Source organism: Bombus pyrosoma, linkage group LG5 (assembly GCF_014825855.1).
Source record: "Bombus pyrosoma isolate SC7728 linkage group LG5, ASM1482585v1, whole genome shotgun sequence".
Lineage (NCBI taxonomy): Eukaryota > Metazoa > Arthropoda > Insecta > Hymenoptera > Apidae > Bombus > Bombus pyrosoma.
The window spans coordinates 5,130,733-5,148,154 of record NC_057774.1 but is presented as its reverse complement, the minus strand read 5'-3'; the positions used below and the strand labels follow the sequence as shown (position 1 = coordinate 5,148,154).

At 53.6% G+C, this 17,422-nt stretch overlaps 1 protein-coding gene across 2 annotated transcripts in view; it reads right to left on the bottom strand.

The window, feature by feature from the left end:
- Positions 1-5,925: 5,925 nt before the first annotated feature.
- LOC122567823 (T-box transcription factor TBX20-like) overlaps positions 5,926-17,422 on the bottom strand; it is a 29,772-nt gene continuing 18,275 nt past the window's right edge. For both annotated transcript variants that reach the window (XM_043726859.1, XM_043726860.1), the window contains exons 4-6: positions 16,611-16,778; positions 16,291-16,367; positions 5,926-7,198 (exon numbers count right to left, since the gene is read on the bottom strand). In XM_043726859.1, coding sequence (XP_043582794.1) covers positions 6,655-7,198; positions 16,291-16,367; positions 16,611-16,778 — 789 coding nt within the window. In that variant the 3' untranslated portion in view covers positions 5,926-6,654. The remainder of the gene's footprint in view (positions 7,199-16,290; positions 16,368-16,610; positions 16,779-17,422) is intronic.

The following is a 17,422-nucleotide window of genomic DNA, read 5'->3' as shown; positions in this document are numbered from 1 at the left end:
CTTGGCAGAAAAGATGCAGAGTCCCGTCGACGCCGTTAACGTGGCGTGAAGTTATCCATGAAAAGACTATTTTCGGGATGTAAACTCTTAAATAGAGATCCTCCTTACCGGGCGACAACAACGGGACGCGCCCCGTGACAGGGTTGTCCCGACCATTTACGTCGAGTTAACGGTTCGTTACTGAATAGAAGACCTATGCTTTATCCAACGTTGAAAAGATGTTTGGCCTCGGCACAGAGAAATCATGGGTACCCGCAGGGACGTGCCCGTTTCATCGAAATTTAGGCACCGTCACGTTTCACCGAGTCGAGAACGCTGATGCGTTGTGTCTCCGAAGCGCTCATCTCCAGCTACGAATCTCTTTTCACGTTCTCGTGATCGATAGCATCGTTCCGAAGGGTCGAGCGTTCGTTCGATGAAAAATCCTACGAAATCGTAGGATGCGGTGGGACGCGAATTACACGAGCGAACGCACTCGAGAACGCTAATCGGACGATTTAGGTTAAAGTTGATGGAGTTCGGGGGGACGAAACGAGTCGAACGAACCTGGGTTCGTCGCGGGGAACACCCAGGGGGTCGATGGGGCGCCCAGGATGCGTGTCGAATCGAGGGGCGGTTTTTGTCACGTTGACCGCAGTCAAGAGTCAACATTCGGCACAGCAGGCGCGTTGTCCCAACAATCCCCCAACGATCCCCGAGGATCTCGACAATGCGCAGCTTCCTCCGTCCGACTCCGCGTCGCCTCTCGCGCTACGGGACACGAGTACGCGTAAACGAACAACCTGGGAGAAACGATCCGGCGTCGATCGTCCCTTCGACTTTTAGTTTGACTTTTAGCTGGACTTTTAGCGGAACGACGAGGTCGTTGAAAGAGGAACGGGTAGCAATTTCCGTGGCACGATATCTTCTGACGTGTTTCTCAGCGCGCGACGGAAGAGCAGTCACGCGAGGTGCGCGGGAGATCGCTCGATGGAGAGATATCGATCGGCCTCCATCGATCTAAATTGTCCATCTAAATCACGGATGGCGATCTCGCAGATCCGACGAAAGACGCACAGCGTCGTGGTAAAGCGCCTACGATACGACCGAGATTATTCTCGAAATCCCAGCGAGAGAAGATCGTCTTACCGGGTTGGACTTCCGCAAGGATTACCGGCGTAGGTAGCCTCCCTTTTCCATGCGAGTTTCCTTATCGATTCGATTCCGAGAGGCTAATATCGCCGAGCAAACGAACCAACGAACGGGACTCGTGCCTTGTATACCGTGAATCGTCGGATTAATTTCCCATTTCATTTCGACGAACCGGATAAAAATTGTAACGGTGAAACCCGTTGTTCAGACTTGGCCTTTACGAGTCGCGAATCGCGCAATTTCGACTCTTCCCAAAGAAAATAGAGGAAAAGAGATGGAAAGACGGGGAAAGGGGAAAGTGAATACGAGGAAGGTTAATAAGGAGAAGTCGGTGACGAAGCATCGTCGAGGTCGTAGGTCGTAACAGGTAGAAAAGATATCCGTGGCTCGATTCATCTTGGTGGGGATGGATTAGGTCAGAGCGACTGTAAATAAGGGCCGAAGCGGATAAAAAGGAGAATTTATGGTGAAAATGTTTGTAGGCATTCCCATGCTAGGTAAACCATCTCTCGTAGGCGAGGGTGGGCCATTGACGGTTTCGTTGAAAGTTTCTTCCATAAATCCCGCTCGTATTGTCGGACTTTCAAGAGGAAACCCGCAATGCCATTGTGACACGCCTTACGGACTGCTGTAAATAATAACCGCCCCCTCGCCCTGCTTCTCGATCTCGAGATCGTGTTCCCCGCGACGTCTTCCCTCCCAAAACCAGCTCCGGCTCGCTTCTTTTTTCCTTCGTCTCCCCCGTGACGACTCGTGCTGCCTCCGCTCTCGCTTCTCCTTCCTTCTCTCTTTTTACGCTTTTGCGCGAGTCCACCGAATCGCGAGTGTTTTTCTTTCAGTTGACCGATCGCGTGTGTTTCCTTTCGGTTCGAATTTCGGGCGAAATAGGACTCGCTGAAAAACAACGTGTAGAGCGATAAGTAGAAAGAAGCCGGTACACGTTTTTTTTTTTCAAAGTCGTGATCGCGAGCCGTGTTAATCGGTCGTGCGAACAACTGGCTTCCCTTTGTTCTTCGCGACTCGCAGATGCTTAACCAGTTGGAGAAAAAAAAAGAAAAAAAAGATGGAAAGATCGCGTGTACTCTTGTACGGCTATGGGCGTGGAAACTCGAGCGGCGATTCACGAAAACGGTGATACACGTCTGGCGGTAAATTTACTGGACGAAGTCGAAGCAAATTCGATCGTCGATGATCGTTGCACGGCATCGGACAACCGTGAATTTGTAATCGATCGCGAATCGTGATCGCTTTTATAGCGCAACGCGACGCGCGTCGTATCCATCCCGATGATTCCGAGTAGAACGAACTCGGTGGTATCGTAGCTCGTAAACTTTACGGTAATATGGAAGCAATAAAATCTTATCGAAACATGGTGAAATCTCTTAACGCCCACGCTGTAATCGAACGTTTCCACCTTTCTATCGATAGTCGCGACCGCTTACAATTTTTCGCCCCGTCGCCTCGTCATCAGGCCAACGTCTCGATCGAAGATTTGTCGAGGAAACGGAAACGCGCTACGACGCGCTCTCTCCTTCGTCTGTTCGATGGATGACCGTTGAAATGGGATCGAGAACGAGATCGAAAACGAGATCGAGAACGAAGACGAGTACGGAAACGCCGAAACGAGGGGACGATCGTAACTCGCGAGCAAGCAATAGGAGGCGCGTGAGTGAGGGAACGCGATAGGTTTGCGTCGACGAAGGAAGGCGCGTACGCTGGCGAAACGAAGAAAAAGGTAAGGAATCGGTAGCCACCCACGGAGACTCGCCGGTTTTCCCTTTCCTCTTCTTCCCGTGGTGTTTGCTACCGTCCCGTTGGCGTAGCCGTCTGCTCGGTCTCGTAATTTTCTCGATCGAGTCGTGGGTCGATTCGGAGAAAGCTCGGTTCGACCATCGCGCGTACCGTCGTAGTTTTCAGAAATCGTCGAGATATTAATGGGCGCGAGAAGAGGGGCAGGGGAAGGGGGGGACAGTATGCTCATACGCGAGCTCGTTGGAAAGAGCGTCGGACTCGATCCGGACGGTCCCGCGCGTCGCTACTTACTGATATTTATTGCGGCCAGAAATGTGTACGGGCTGCCATAAATCTCCGCATTCACACGGAGTTCCTAATTTACATATTCTCCAGCGAGTCCCTCTCTTTCTCTCTCTCTTACCCTCTTTCTCCGTTTTCTCTCGTTCCCTGCTACGTTACCGCGCGCAACGGCCGCCCCTTTCTTTTTCTTCCGCTCCTTCTTTTGCGACGCGTCGTTTCGCGTCTACTCGTCGTCCCTCGGAATTTTCTTCTCTTGCTCGCCGGCGTAGGACGAGTAAAGCGGTGCGCCGAGGTTGCATCGTGAAAACGCGAGGCTATCGACGGGATGGCTCCTTTCGTCGCGTTAATCGTTGATCGTTGATGGACGAAGGAAGAAGGCCAGTGCTCCCTAATGGTACGTTAACCTTTACCATCGCTCGTTCGATCTCGATCTGACTTGCGCGACCAACTCGCTTATCTCGCGTTCCGAACGCTTCCACGCGAGTAATCGACTCTCCGTCTCTCTGCATCGCGTTTTCGTGGACGCGCGCGCGAGCGCAGATCGCTGGCGTAAATTAAAGATTCGAACGCGGATCCGAGGCAGAATTACGAATGACGGACATCTGTCACTGAATTTCATTAAAATCCTTTCCACGTCCCGTGACATCCTCGGGGCTAGTCCTCGGCCCGGTTGAATGGTTGGATGGCTGCTTGCCTGCTGCCTGGATTCGTGCACCCGTGACTCATTCATTATTCATTCGCCCAATTCATCACGGCGACATCGTGGTACGGGCCATGGCGCGCCAGCAACGGGCCAATTTCGGTTTACGCTCGAGAGTAGAAGAGCATCGAGACGCGCCCTCGTGAAAATGGAACAACACCGGGCCGAGAATTTTGCGACGTTCGACGTTCGAGACGGAACGAGGCGTGGGAAATCGATTCTATTCGGCGAGATCGAATCCTGTACGCGTCATAACGCGCATCGATGCGTTCGAAGGATACGAACGGAGAAAGCCAAACTCGGTTCACGAGAGACCGCGATAGTGGGGGTGGTTATGAGGACGACGGCGGCAATAGCGGTGGCAGCGTACTCGGAGGTGGTATTGGTGGTGGTGGTGGTGGTGATGGTGGTGGTGGTGATGGCAGTGGCGGGTGGAGCGTCTTCCCCGAGAGCCTCGTAAAATGGAAATCAATTACATCTACGCTTAACTACTTAAACTGGTTTCGCCACGGTCCTAAAGGCCGTTTACTCGTTGCGTGGGGATGAGCAACGCGTATGGTCGGTACACGCAGAGAACCGTCTGGAGTCCATGTGGTTGAAGAAGCGAGGCCCGCGAAACAGGGTTCCTTCGTTTAGGAGCGACGAGGATCGGGATAAACGGCCACGTAGAGAGCAGCCGGTGAACACCGCTAGAGGCTTCATCTCCCCGCCCCCATCTCATCCTTCTCTTCCTTCTTTTCCTCCACCTCCCGTTCCACTCGTGCTCCGCCACCCCGTGCTCTCCATCTTCTGCCGCGCTTCTTCTTTTCGCTCTTCTCTTCTCTCCTTCGCCCCTTTCTCCCTTCTTGCCTTCTTCTCTTCGTCGGTTTGCGGCGAGCCGCAGATCATTCGTATCAACATAATTACAAGCTTGGGAGCCGCCTCTCTGTTTCTCTCACCTCGCTCCACCCATCACGACGCAACACACGATCGCTTTCGCGCCCCGGTGAAACCTTTCTTTTCTTCTTTCGCTCCTTATCTTCCTGCTCGAACGCGTTGATTCCAGCGCCGCTCCGATACACGATACACTTCGTGTCCTCCGATGATTTCGCGCGATACGCCGCTGCACACTCACCGGATGTTCCTTCGATTACGCGGAACAGCGAAATCTGCTTTCCCACGAGCCACGCTCCTTTCAGCAGTCCGCTTCATTCTTTCCCTCCGTACGCGTTTCCCGGCGATCGCGCGTTAAACCACCGATGATACTTAAAGATGCTTGGAACACGGCCGGTAGTCGAGTCGAGCAACAAGCGTAGCCGAATCTCAACACCGTTCGCTTTGCAGGATCACTGCGAATGGAAAGCAAGGACGATAACCGTGTTTTTCGACGAATCGTCCATAGCGAAACAGCATAAATTCGGCTGTACCTACCATTCGACCAAACTACCGGCCGTGTCTCAGCCAGCCTTCAAGTTTCGAAAGGCGACGTAACTTGAGGCGATATATGTATAGAGTGCGCGAAAATTACAGCGATGATACACAGCGACAGCGACGCATCGGAAGGTTATTTGCGATCCGGTGAGTGGCGATCCTCGTGTCGGTGGTAGGACGCGGCAGGCAAGGGATACGCGATACGCGAGACGAGACGTGCTTCTGGGTTCGGATGAGGGGTCGTGGGCCGTGAGTCGCGAGGTGTTAGTCATGGAACGAATCGGCCTTAAAGTGGCTGCATCTAAAAATAATTGCTCGTTGACAGGCCGTGAAATGAATTTATTTAATTTCAGATAGGTATAACGGAATTACACGGCAGTTGGAGGTGCGATGAAGCCTGGCTGGCGTGACGAGCCACTCGATGAGCAGGCCACGACGTGCCTCGGGAAACGGTCGGCCTGCGCGCCGCGCCGTCGAGCATTCGCTTCGTGACGAATTTCCTCCGACCTGTTCGACACCGACGATCCGCTTTTACCAACGAAAATCCGTTCGTTCTTTCGGTCTCGCGGTGCATCGATGGTCGCGTCGTTCCAAGGGAAATAGACGAGACGTCGCTCGTCTCTGGTAACGGAAAAATGAAAGAAGCTGTGTTAATGAAAATTCGTTTATTTCTATCCGTGCTACATCGTGAATACGTCGTTTACGCTACTCGCTACCACAAAAGATTTTATGTACAAAGATCACCGTCTCGAGGAAACACGCGTTAATACTATCGTGGTATATATTACAACTATAGCCGAGTCTTTGTCCATTCTCCGTCGCTTTTCTTCCTTTCGCGTATCTTTCGACTCGGCGTATTTTATGTACAAATCGATCGGAATTGAGGGAGGAAGGAAGGAAGGGGGAATTCTTCCGGCGCACAGTCAACGCGAACCCTCCAGCTTCCCGAATTTAAAGACGGACAGTCTACCGGTTATATTACGCGTACATAGAGAGCAAACAAGTACAGGTCGTTTGTCTAAAGCTAACTTAAATAACACTGGACGAAGCGATGACGATCTCGGGATGCTTCCTCCTCGCACGTCGAGAGAACGAGAAACCGAGCTGCGCGACGCCTGGCGTTCTGTACAAATCGACGAAACCCGCACATGCGATCATCCGCGCGATAACGTCTACGCGAACGCTTCTGGGCGTCGCAACGGAGCAGCGGTTTCCCCGATCGACGCGCGCAAAACCTTGGCTCGAGGATTTCTTCTTTGGCTGCACCGCGTTTACCACACCTTCCATCGGCTGTCCAAATCGTTTTGACGCGAACAACAAGACGAGTAGGCTGGCAGAACGCGTCGATATCGTTAAGGAAAAACGTCCGAGGTGGATCGCTAATTGGGGGTGGATGGACGGGTTCTTAATGGCGGGGGCGTGCTTGCGGGTGGAGGATACGGGGTGTACCTGAGGGAGGCGGCGGTCGCGCTGGGAGGAGAAGATCTTCGCGATATCATGGCGACGGGAGGTGGTGGTTGCCAGGGCCAGGGCAGGGCCGCGGGGTAGGGAAAAGACGCGGTAGTCGCCGCGGTCGGATACGGAGACGTCGTTCCGGTCGCCGGCCTAGTTCCAGGGTGCGTTTGGCCGACAGTTCCGTAGAGGAGCGCCGTCGACGGAGCGATCCACGGGGGCAAAGCGTGAGCCGAGCTCTCATGCTGCGACTGCTGTTGCTGTTGTTGTTGTTGATGCTGCTGTTGCTGCTGCTGCGACTGTTGATGGTGTTGTTGCTGATGTTGCTGAGCACCGAGGGCGGCGGCTGCCGCTGCCGCAGCCGCGGCTGCTGCCGCCGCGGCCGGAGACGACATCGCGAGGTGCTCGTACAACCTGACCGGCGCCACGCCGCACCTCACCAGCTGTTGCTCCATCAGCTCCATCGGATCTCTGAAAACAGCCGAAAACCAACACGTGGAAGGGATTAGCCGAGAGAAATTAATTTTCCAAAGACGGACAAATTCGTATTCAAGCCGAAATCCTGTCCTGTTTACGGACGGTCTCGAGCTACTCGCGATCGTAAAATTACTCCGATGCTGGAAGATCTGTACAGATTTTCATCGCGACGAGTCGTTAATAAGATGTATCTTAATGCGATCAATCGTCGTGCGATGCATATCTGCCATAACAAAAGCATACTTTCGTTTCCTTGCTTGCTAGAGGATTGGCCCATGTCGACGATCGATAGCGCGCGTGACTCGCAGGTTACCTTACACAGTAACATATTACATGTGGCGTTAATAACGCCAACAAAACGCTTGCTTTCGTTCTCAGTCGTCTTCCGTAGGGGCTTTAGAAATTCTTTTATGCAGGTGTCGTACGGATCCCGTTTCGATCTAAGTACCCATAATATGGTAATTGAGCGAACGCGACATACGTTCCTTCGATTTGTAGTCACCTTGTCTACCATCGTGTCCTACGCATATGCTAGATCACAATCACAATCGTGTTCCTCGTAGCTCGAGAATGTTAACGCTGAGAAATGGGAGAAAAATCGTTGAATTTCTTTTCCCTTTCAACGTTTTGAATAACGCTATTGACGATCCTCCTCCGCTGTAGTTGGTTAACCTTAACGCGTGACCTCGTTTTCCTTTGACTCCTCGTGTTGACTTCTTCAGAAGCGATCTGAGCTTTTCCGACCCCATTGCCACGCAACGTGTAATCGCGCCGATGATGTCGCCGATAACGTTGACTTTTCTTCCGCTTTTGTCGACATTTCCGAGAAATTTGTTCTGGCCGTTGGTTTACGACACGCGTCTCTTTCTCTCTCTCTCGTTGTCGCGTTTTCCTTAGCTTCGTCTCCGGTTCAAGCATCGTTAAAAGCAATTTTTCAGGTATAACGAACGAATATTGGCCCAATTATACGGCGGTCTACCTTTCTAAATAAATGAATTCCGTTCGGTCGCGATGTTCGCCGTGCGAACGCGCGTGTCGGCCCTGTCTCGTCGCTGAAAAGACAAAAGTCTCGCGATCGCGGCGAGAAAACGCGAAGAGCGTGCGACTGGGAAACGAGGACGAGAAAGAACGAGACGAAGCGAGACGCGTTCTCGTGATTAACCGATCGACGTTATCGGCATTAAGTGGCATTTAGAGGGGAATGAATCGATGAGATTTCACGCGGATAAAGAGAGAAACGACGAACGAGATAAGCGGATGGAAGAGGAAGGTCGGCGTCCGTGGATAATTAAGACGACGCGACAGTTTCTCATTGACGTTCGCGGAGTTGGAGCCACGGCGGGGTAACGTGATGGATGATTTCGTGCATTAGACGCCAGCTTAATTAGGGTTAATTACGGCCGATTGTACGTTGGAAACGATCGGTCGCCGGTATTGGCAGGACGCTAACGAGCGAATTATTGGCTGGCCGCGGATCAAAATGTCTGGCATCTTCTTCGTGACGTTCGCGTGATATTCGCGATAATTAATGGTCAGTATCATTGCGAAGTCGTGCGCGCACGTTGCATAGTCATTTCCTACTTTCGTGATTACACGCGGGAGTGGTACGTAAACATCGTGCGATTATCGTTGGGACTATCTCGACGTGATTAAGACCTCATTGTGACCGCCGTGGACGACAACGAGACGCTTGGCTCCGATAGTCGGCTTTTTCCTTTCTCGTTCCTCCCCGAGTAGGAAGAGATTTCCCATGCTGAAAATCCAAAGACCAACTTTTCGAAATAGAAGGCCCTCTGTTGCTCGGCGGCCACCCGACGTGTCCGACCCACCCGCGTTGATCTGGAAGAAAACGATCTCGGTGGCGATGGACGGGGCCACGCGGTTCGGTAGGCTCGGGCAACCGTCGAGTGGCCAAAAGAAAACCCGACACCGGGGCGGCAGTTCGTCGGATAATTTCACCGCGGCCTCCTCGACGATGATACCTCCTATCGATCATCCGCTGGTTCCTCGAAAGCCCGAGAAACCTCGGACCGTCTGGAGATTGTCTTTCACGCTCTATCGTCCGGCGCCCCCGTCATTCGCTCTGAATCGCCTCCGAGCCACACGGTCCTTCCCCTCCCCTCCATCCGATCGAGTGTCGTTAATCCTGCGCAAGCTGCCTCGATCTCTCGTTGACGAGTCCAATCTGCTCCGTCGTTCATCCAGCGGCTCTCGTAGACCGCTTTAAATCGCCGGTTGGGTCGTCACGCGACAGCTCCATCACGACCGGCGATCGAACCGAACGCGACGATCGAGAGACAACGCGAGTCCAAACGAGAGAGACCGGAAGAGAGAGAGAAGAAAAAGGACGCGAACGCGATCGTGCGTGTGTGTGTATAAATTGTAAGAAAGGGCGGGGAAAAGGGCGAGACGAAAGAACGAAGCGAAGGAGATGCGAAGGGTGAAAGAGGGACGACGACTCCGGCGAGCGGTTGGTTCGCGAGTCTCGGTTACCAGCCGACTGTAGCCTGCTTAACGCGTAACGCGACACCGAAGGACGCGGCGTCCGTAGGATCAGCTGGAAACTGTGGTCCGTAGCGAATTGTCGACCACCGCGGCGAAACGCCATCGGACGAACGATGCCAACGAAATGGGATTTTCGAACGGGAGAAATCTCGAGCATTTAGCCGCCACCGCGCCACGCAAGCGTAAACGCGCGTTCTACCGAGACGCACAGTGCGGAGACGAACGGACGAACGAAGAGAGGGAAGCACACAGGAAGGAAGAAAGAAGGAAGGGCGAAGGGATGGACGAAACGAGTCCCGGCTGAAAAAGGCGAAGGATTAGGGGGAAGGGGGCCCGGGGCTAATCGCCGTCCGCTCGAACGTGCGGGACCACACACCGCCGCGCCGCGTCCACGGCCATTCCTCTTCTCGTTCCTTTGAAATATCGCTGTCAAACGGCCGAACTCTATTAGTCGTCACGTACGATCGAATCCGAAGCTCGCCGATAACACTCGCACGCGGTGTACGAGGAACGCGACTAGCGAGCGTTCGGCGGGGCGAAGTACGCGCCGCGAAGGCGAGCGGCACGCCGGAGCAGAACGTCGCGTCGCAGCGACAGACGTAGACACGGGCGCGCGCGCGTGCGCACTACCAGCGTTGCACCTGTGTACGCAAAGCGGAAATGACGCAGCAGAGAATCTCTATACGCATTAACCCTGGTTGCAATTCACGACGCGCTGTAGCCTCCCGGCCTTGAATTATATCCTTAATGTTTTCATAAAGCTTCCTTATGTACAGACAATAAAAGCCCTAATTACGGTTGTTGGCCAGGACGGGAGAGCGGCCCGAGGCGGTCGCCTATTACTATTCGTGCTATGCCGGCCCTCCTGTAATTGTTACACCGAGCAATAAATATTCCTCGTCGATCTGACGAGTCTGCGTTTTCCCCGTAATGGCGCGGTTACGCTCGAAACGTTCTAATTAGAGGCCACCGCTGTTACCCATTAAAGTGTCCACGACTACCGCGGCTACGCCCTTCGAACATGGCCGATCTATAAACAACGATTCGATACTCGGATCGGTTTTACCCAACGGATCGAGAACGTCGCTCGGAACGTAGCCGAGCGTGGTCGATCGTTTCCCGTGCATCGAGCTTTCCTCGGTGATTTCCTTCGTTGTCCGCTATCCGTCGACCGAGCGAATCGTCACGACGCGACCAAAGGCCTACGAAGCAACGTGCGACGCGTATGCGTACGTAGAGTAGGAGAAAGTACGTCGTCGTTTCTCGCGCGATTCCAAGCGCAATTTCTCTCGCGAGGATAAGGTCGAAACGACGCTCGGCCGATCGAAGCATTTCCGGTTGGCGCGAGCGTGCTTTCGATACCGCGTGAAACGCTTCGCCGTTTTAACGGAGCTCGCGATATTAGCGGAGCGCGCGCGGAGGGGATTCCATCGAACGGGGAGCCTGTTATTCTCCGCCTACCCCGAGGCTGACACAGGGCATTAGGTAAGTGGTAGATAATAATAGGTTACACCCCACTGATGGTCGAAGATAGTTCATCGAGCAACGCGGCTTCGTTCTCTCTCCCTCTCTCTCCCTCTCTCTCTCTCTTTTTCTCTACTCGCCTCGGTTACTATCGCACGCATCCTATGAACGAAAACGACGTGGACGAGAGAAGCTCGGTCCTCGATCTCGGTCCTTCTCGATTCGCGCGAAACGTCGGGACGCGAAATCCGTGGTGGATCGATCGCAGCACGCACGAGAATACGCAGGGTATAAAGGGGAAGAAAGACGGCGAATGGAATGCGTAAAAGGACGAAGCGTGCGCGGAGAGTGGTCGGAAAAGCGAGAGAAAAAGCAGAGGAACGGAAAGAGGAGGGAAGCCAGAGACGAACGGAGATGGGGAGAAAAAGAAGAAGGGTAAATGAGAAACGAGCGTGCGATCGCACTGAAATACGGGTAAGAAGATTCGAAAAGAAGTCGGGGCGAAACGGGTAGAGCGCGCGAGGAAGAGAAGAAAGAAAGGGAGAAATAGGCAGAGAAAGAGCGAGTGTAACAGTGAAGAAATTAATAGCCATAAAATATGAATAGAAATTAGCAGGTTCGGGGTGGCGTGACGCGTTTGCTCGCTCATTTCCTTTCGGCGCGTTGAAAAACAACAAAACAACGCAAAATACGGTCGAGCCTGTAATTTACCCGGCTGCCGCCGAGCGGTCCGACGCGCGATCGAGCCGGTTCTGTGTGAGTCACAGGTACGAGCCTTAACGGCGATCGTGTGCGTGCCCGACGATCGTACGTGGAAGCCGCGTACGGCGAGTAGCTCGCCAGTGTGAGTGATCTCTCGGCCGCTTTCGAGCGAGCGAAGATCGCGCGTACCGCTGCGAGGCCGACACTCTTTCGACTCCTCTCTCGGAGCTCGCAAGCCGGCCGCCCATCATCGTCGTCGCACGGTAGGTATGGAAGGTAATGATCCGGTAATGACCCTGACGCGTTGGATAGCCAGCCGATATACGCGTCGGCCCAGCTAGTACATACCGCTCCACTCGACGTTTCTTCGTCTTTCTCGATCGTCGATCTCTCCTCTTCCGTTCTCATTTCCATTTCTCACACCGCCTCTTGCTCCCGTTACTCCCACACCGCTGCCACCATCGGCATCGTCGAAACCTCCCTGTCAAAAATCCCGACGATGCACGCCAAAACCTTTGTTTTCGCGTTTTAAACGGCGGTTATTAGCTCCGCGGCGTTCTTCGGCCACCGAACGAAGCTTCCCCGGTCCTTTCTTGTTCCGTCTGCGTCGCTCTCGAGCCGCGCGTTCGTCTTCCCGTCTTCGTCCGTCCCCATCTGGCAGTTTGGTAATGCGGCCGGCTAATGGGCCAGAGCGATGGAGGACTTTGGGTATCGGTTAGAGCTGTCCAAGTTGCCGAGGGTTGATGCTGCTAGTTCTGCCGGTGGACGCGAAACGGAGGAACGAGGCAGGGTGATCTTCCTCTCGCTCGAGGACGTCCGGGAGGCAGAGAGAGAAAAAGAGAGAAAGAGAGGGACGAGCGCGCGCGAAACAGAGAAAAGGAGAGTGGAGAGTTTGCCAGAGGAAAAAGAGGAAGAAGAAGGCCAGAGCGGCAGCGGTAATGACAGGCCGTCCGCTCTCGAAGCTAATATAGATGAATGCCCTGCCCTCCTTGCCCTCCGGAACCAGCAGAGTGAAGAACGTGGAATCGCTCTCTTTCCCTTCTCTCCTCCTTCGTTGGCATCCTCGCCGACATCGTCCACCGACCCTCCTCCTCCTCCACCTCCTTCCCCTTTTCGCTTCTTTTCGACTTTCGGCTTTCGGCTTTCCGCTTTCGGCAAACGACGAGGAATCAACGGTTCGCCGATTTCGCCCCTTTCGTCGAGGATCCGGCGCCGAAAGTCGAGGCAACACGAGAAAACGAACAAAGGACCGTTCTTTCACCGAGATTCGATTCTCCCGTGCACCGAGCGAATCTCGCTCGTTCTTCGTTTCGCTTTTCCACGCCACGTTTCCCCGAATCTCGTCGAGACGTACGGGTTGCCGCGGTAACGGCGCGTTCCCCCGGCGTGCGAATCGGTGTCTCGCGTTTATGCGTTCGAACGTTTTTCACGAACGTCTCGATGCCCCGACGTTCGAGCAATTTCGAGTTTCACGCGGCAGCTGGCCGTAAATTTGGACCTGCGAGGCAAGGTCAGTCGGAGCGAGACGAGACGAGACGAGAAGAGACGAAAGGCGGCAGCGCGGTGAAGCCGAGGACGAGGCGAGACTCGGCACGGCACAGCCACGTTTTTATAAATGGTTCTTAAATTTTCACAGTTACCGTAATATCTTTATAAGAACGATTTCGGAGGTTTTTGCGGGCACGTATGCGAACGCGGCCACGATGATGTTGGTGGTGGCAGCGGCGGCGGTGGTGGCGGCGGCGGCAGCGACGGCGACGGCGGCAGCAACAACGGAGAAAGAGGATCGGTGTTTTGCGGCAGGAGGGAAGCAGGAAAGAGGAAGAGCGAATTGGAAAAGGGAGAAGAGCGAGGGATGAGAGCGAGGGTGAGAGAAAGAGACGATGGAGAGAGTACGAAGGTGAGAGCGAGGGTGAGGACGAGGCCGAGGGTGTGAGAAGGAGAGAGGGGCGAAAGGGCCGAAGGGGCATCTATCTATCAGCGGCGGCGTGAAGTGGGCGGGAGCATGCGCCGTATTGCCCCGTACGGCCGCTCTCTCATTAACTCTGGACGCCGCCAGAGCCGCATCCGTGCAGCCGAACACGACTGCCGCGAACCGCCGTGCCACGCCGCGCCGAGACGAGCGTTTTTCTCTTTCGTATCGCACGAATTCTTTCTTGTCGAGCGCTCGTGCGCGATTCCAAATCACGCGAATGTCGCCAACCGTTTGCCGACTTTATCGCGCTTGCTCGATCACCGCCGTTGACGACGACGACGACGGCGACGATGATGACTTTTCCCGCGACGTTCGCGACGGAAGGACGTTTTCTCGGAAAATTGGCAATTTCGATCGCGTCCGAGATGCTATCGCGATCGCGTTAAGAAGGTTAAAGTCTTAACGGTGGTGAGCCGAACGATGGAATGACGGGGCAAGATTTTTCGTGATCTCGGTTAGGCAGGTGCTGATTTGAGGAGGGTCGCGTTAGAGCAGACTGTGATTTTCAAACGATCGTCCTCTCCAAACTGCCGTGTCATTAAAGCGTGGTCGATCGACCAAGCACGAGTCCGGCGCTCTTTCTCCCAGGGAGAATTCGTTCGTGGTACCGGCGATAAGTCGGCGAGTTTCGAGAAAGACACCACGGGACACGGTCGTCCAACAGGTTCGACGTTTCGCCGATCCCGTCTCTTCGGTTTGACGTTTACGAAAAATTTCCAAACGCTCGAAACACGCCCTTCCATTCTCGGAAGCGCATCGAAGATCGCGTCGAACGCATTAGCGCAGAGAAGGACTTTCCGGTTGAGCCTCGACACGCCTCCGATTTGCACGTGATTACCGGCGAGCTGCGCCGCGCCCGACCGTACGCTGGTCCCGAGAGAACGAGAATTCCTGTCAGGCATACGGTTCTCTCGTGACTCGTCGCTGCAAAATCCATGTGCTTTGTCCGCGTTTTCGATTCTCGTCCGCGGCCCGTCCACCTCATCTTCCCACCTCGTCCTCGAGACACGAAACGTCGCGACGCTACCGATCCGATCGCGTCCCTCTGCAAATCTGCACGGCGATAATACCGGTAACGACTCTTCTAATTATATCGGCGCGTTCTCCCCGACCCTAAAATCTTTTAATCGTTGCTCCATTACGAGCGAACAAATTATTTAATCGCATCGTTTGCACGAACCCCGAAGCAGGTGTTTGGCAGACGGCGGCCACGACGCGTTGCCGATGCGATCTCTCGCGATGCGATGCGATGCGATGCGAACCAAGGCGAAGAAAAAATGAATATGTAAGTACGGCTAAGTGAGTGCGTTCAGGGCTCGATATCGTTTTTGCGAGGCGAAAGCACGAGTGTTGGGAAGGAGCGTGCTGCCGGAGACAAGACGACTTTATCGAGTAGTCGTTATCGATTCTCCGGTACACACTGACGCGCGTCTGCACCTAACACGTTTGCTCGCACACGCCAGTGCATCGTACACACGGTATACACACGGTAGGCCATTTGCATAAAACCTTCGCGAGTGCGATCCGGATATCGGTAGAGCCAGAGTTTAACGATTCGGTGGGCGTAGTTTCAGGCAAGTAGTCGCGTCGTTCGTACTCGTTAATCGAACGTAAACGATCCGAATAATCGTTTTAATCGCGGAGAGAAGTTTTCGAGTCGCGTAACGGCCCGGCGCAGCGACGCGTCCATTCCCAAGTCGGAAAGTTCTCGTGGAATATCCTGGAATTTCGGTGCTGTGGGGGGAATCGTCGAAAGGGATATCGAGAGTGTGCGTGCACACGAAGAAAGAGAGGAAACGCCGAAGCGGGGAGGAGAGGGGGCGAAGGAAGGGAGCGACAGAACAGCGAGGAAATTGCAATTAATCGAGATCGTTTGTTTGCCAACGAACGTAATGTCCGATAACGACGTAGCGTCCATCTGTCAAGATTAATGGTAACGCCGGTTATTGGAACGTTACTTTGTCGCTGTTAACGATAATCCTTTGACGCGGCGCATGGCCGGTGAAAAAGTTCTTTTCTGTCACGCATGTATCCGCCCCGACCGTAAACGCGGAGAGGAGAGAAGGTGAGCGAGTGCGAGTGCGAGTGCGAGTGCGAGTGCGAGTGCAGGTGCGTCGTCGTTCATGTAGATAGATGATCACGGATAACTGGAAATCGAGCGTCCGTGAGCACGCTTATTCTGGATCAAACGCGCCTCTCCTTCGACATTTAGCGTTGTATAAATTTCCACTTTTAACGAGATCTAAAAGATCGCGCGATAATTCGGCCGGCACGATGATTAAGGTGCCGACGTTATAATGGCGCGTAATGATCGCTTCGCTCGCACGGCACGGCACCGTACCGCACGGCCGCGGCTCGAAATATGCGCGAAACGAATCGATCCACCATGCTGGATTGGCAAACGTAAGTACGACACGTTCGGTGCGTGTGTTCTACCTACCGATCGAAATCCGTCAGTCTCGACGAGTCTCGGAAACCTTTGGCGAACGGATTGCTGTCGATCTTCAGCTTGGTTATCTGCAACATTATCGGTTCACGCTGGGTAATTACCGACTCTCATTTGGAATCGCGCGTTCGTAACCGCGAAGAAACTGGACTAATTTCGTGATAAAAAGGTAAGCCGCGTTCGCCGTGGCGCTTTACGGCTGTCGGAGAGCAGCGGCGCGTGTTACGAAATTAGTCGAGTTTCTGATCGAATAGAGGAACGTCTCGCCTATAATACCTAGCTCGTACACGTAACTAGTATCCACGTATACTCACCAACTGATTCTGGTAGGCAGTCACCGCGGTGAAAATTGCTTCGGGGAATATGAACGTTTTGTGCTCCTCCTTCTGAAGATCGGTTATACGAAGATTGTTGTCGTCCGTTTGTCGACAGCGTACCAAATGTATCCTCGGTTGATATCTGTGCATCGAATTCAAAACGATCTGAAAATAGAAGAGGAAAACGCTGAGAGCGGCGAGAATACGCGCGATGATTTATAAAGTCTTAATTAACGTCTCGGAAATAACTGGAAGCGTCGTATAAATCCTGTTTGCGTTTCGAACGTTAATAGGCGACGACGGCCGGTAAGTTTTATAAACGGCCACGCGTTTGCCCGTCATCTTTCTCGCCACTTTATCACTTATCACTTATCTAATAACCGATAGCAGGGCGGAAATTATATCGCGAGAATCCCGCGCTACGTCCAGAGAACGCTGTTTCATTTTCTAATCGACCTCGCGATACCTACAACTTTCGCAACAGGTACCGATTCAAGGTAATTCCAACGAATCTAAATCAACCGAGACCGCGATTAGATCGCTAGGAGTCGCGTTCGCGCGCTCGTCCCTTTCAACCAGCCCCGCCACCAAATTTCCATCGTGCGTCGAAGCAAGCGTTAACGTTAACGGTACACACCGGTCGATCCGTCGCGCACCATGTAATTTCAACTTTTAGCGACGCGTCTATCATTTCCGTGCGAGCAACTTTAACATTAACCCGGGAACACCGAGTTACAGCCGATGGAACCGCAGAACTTGCGTATCGATTTCCTGTCTCAAACAATGTGCCACGATGAAACAAGTTTCTC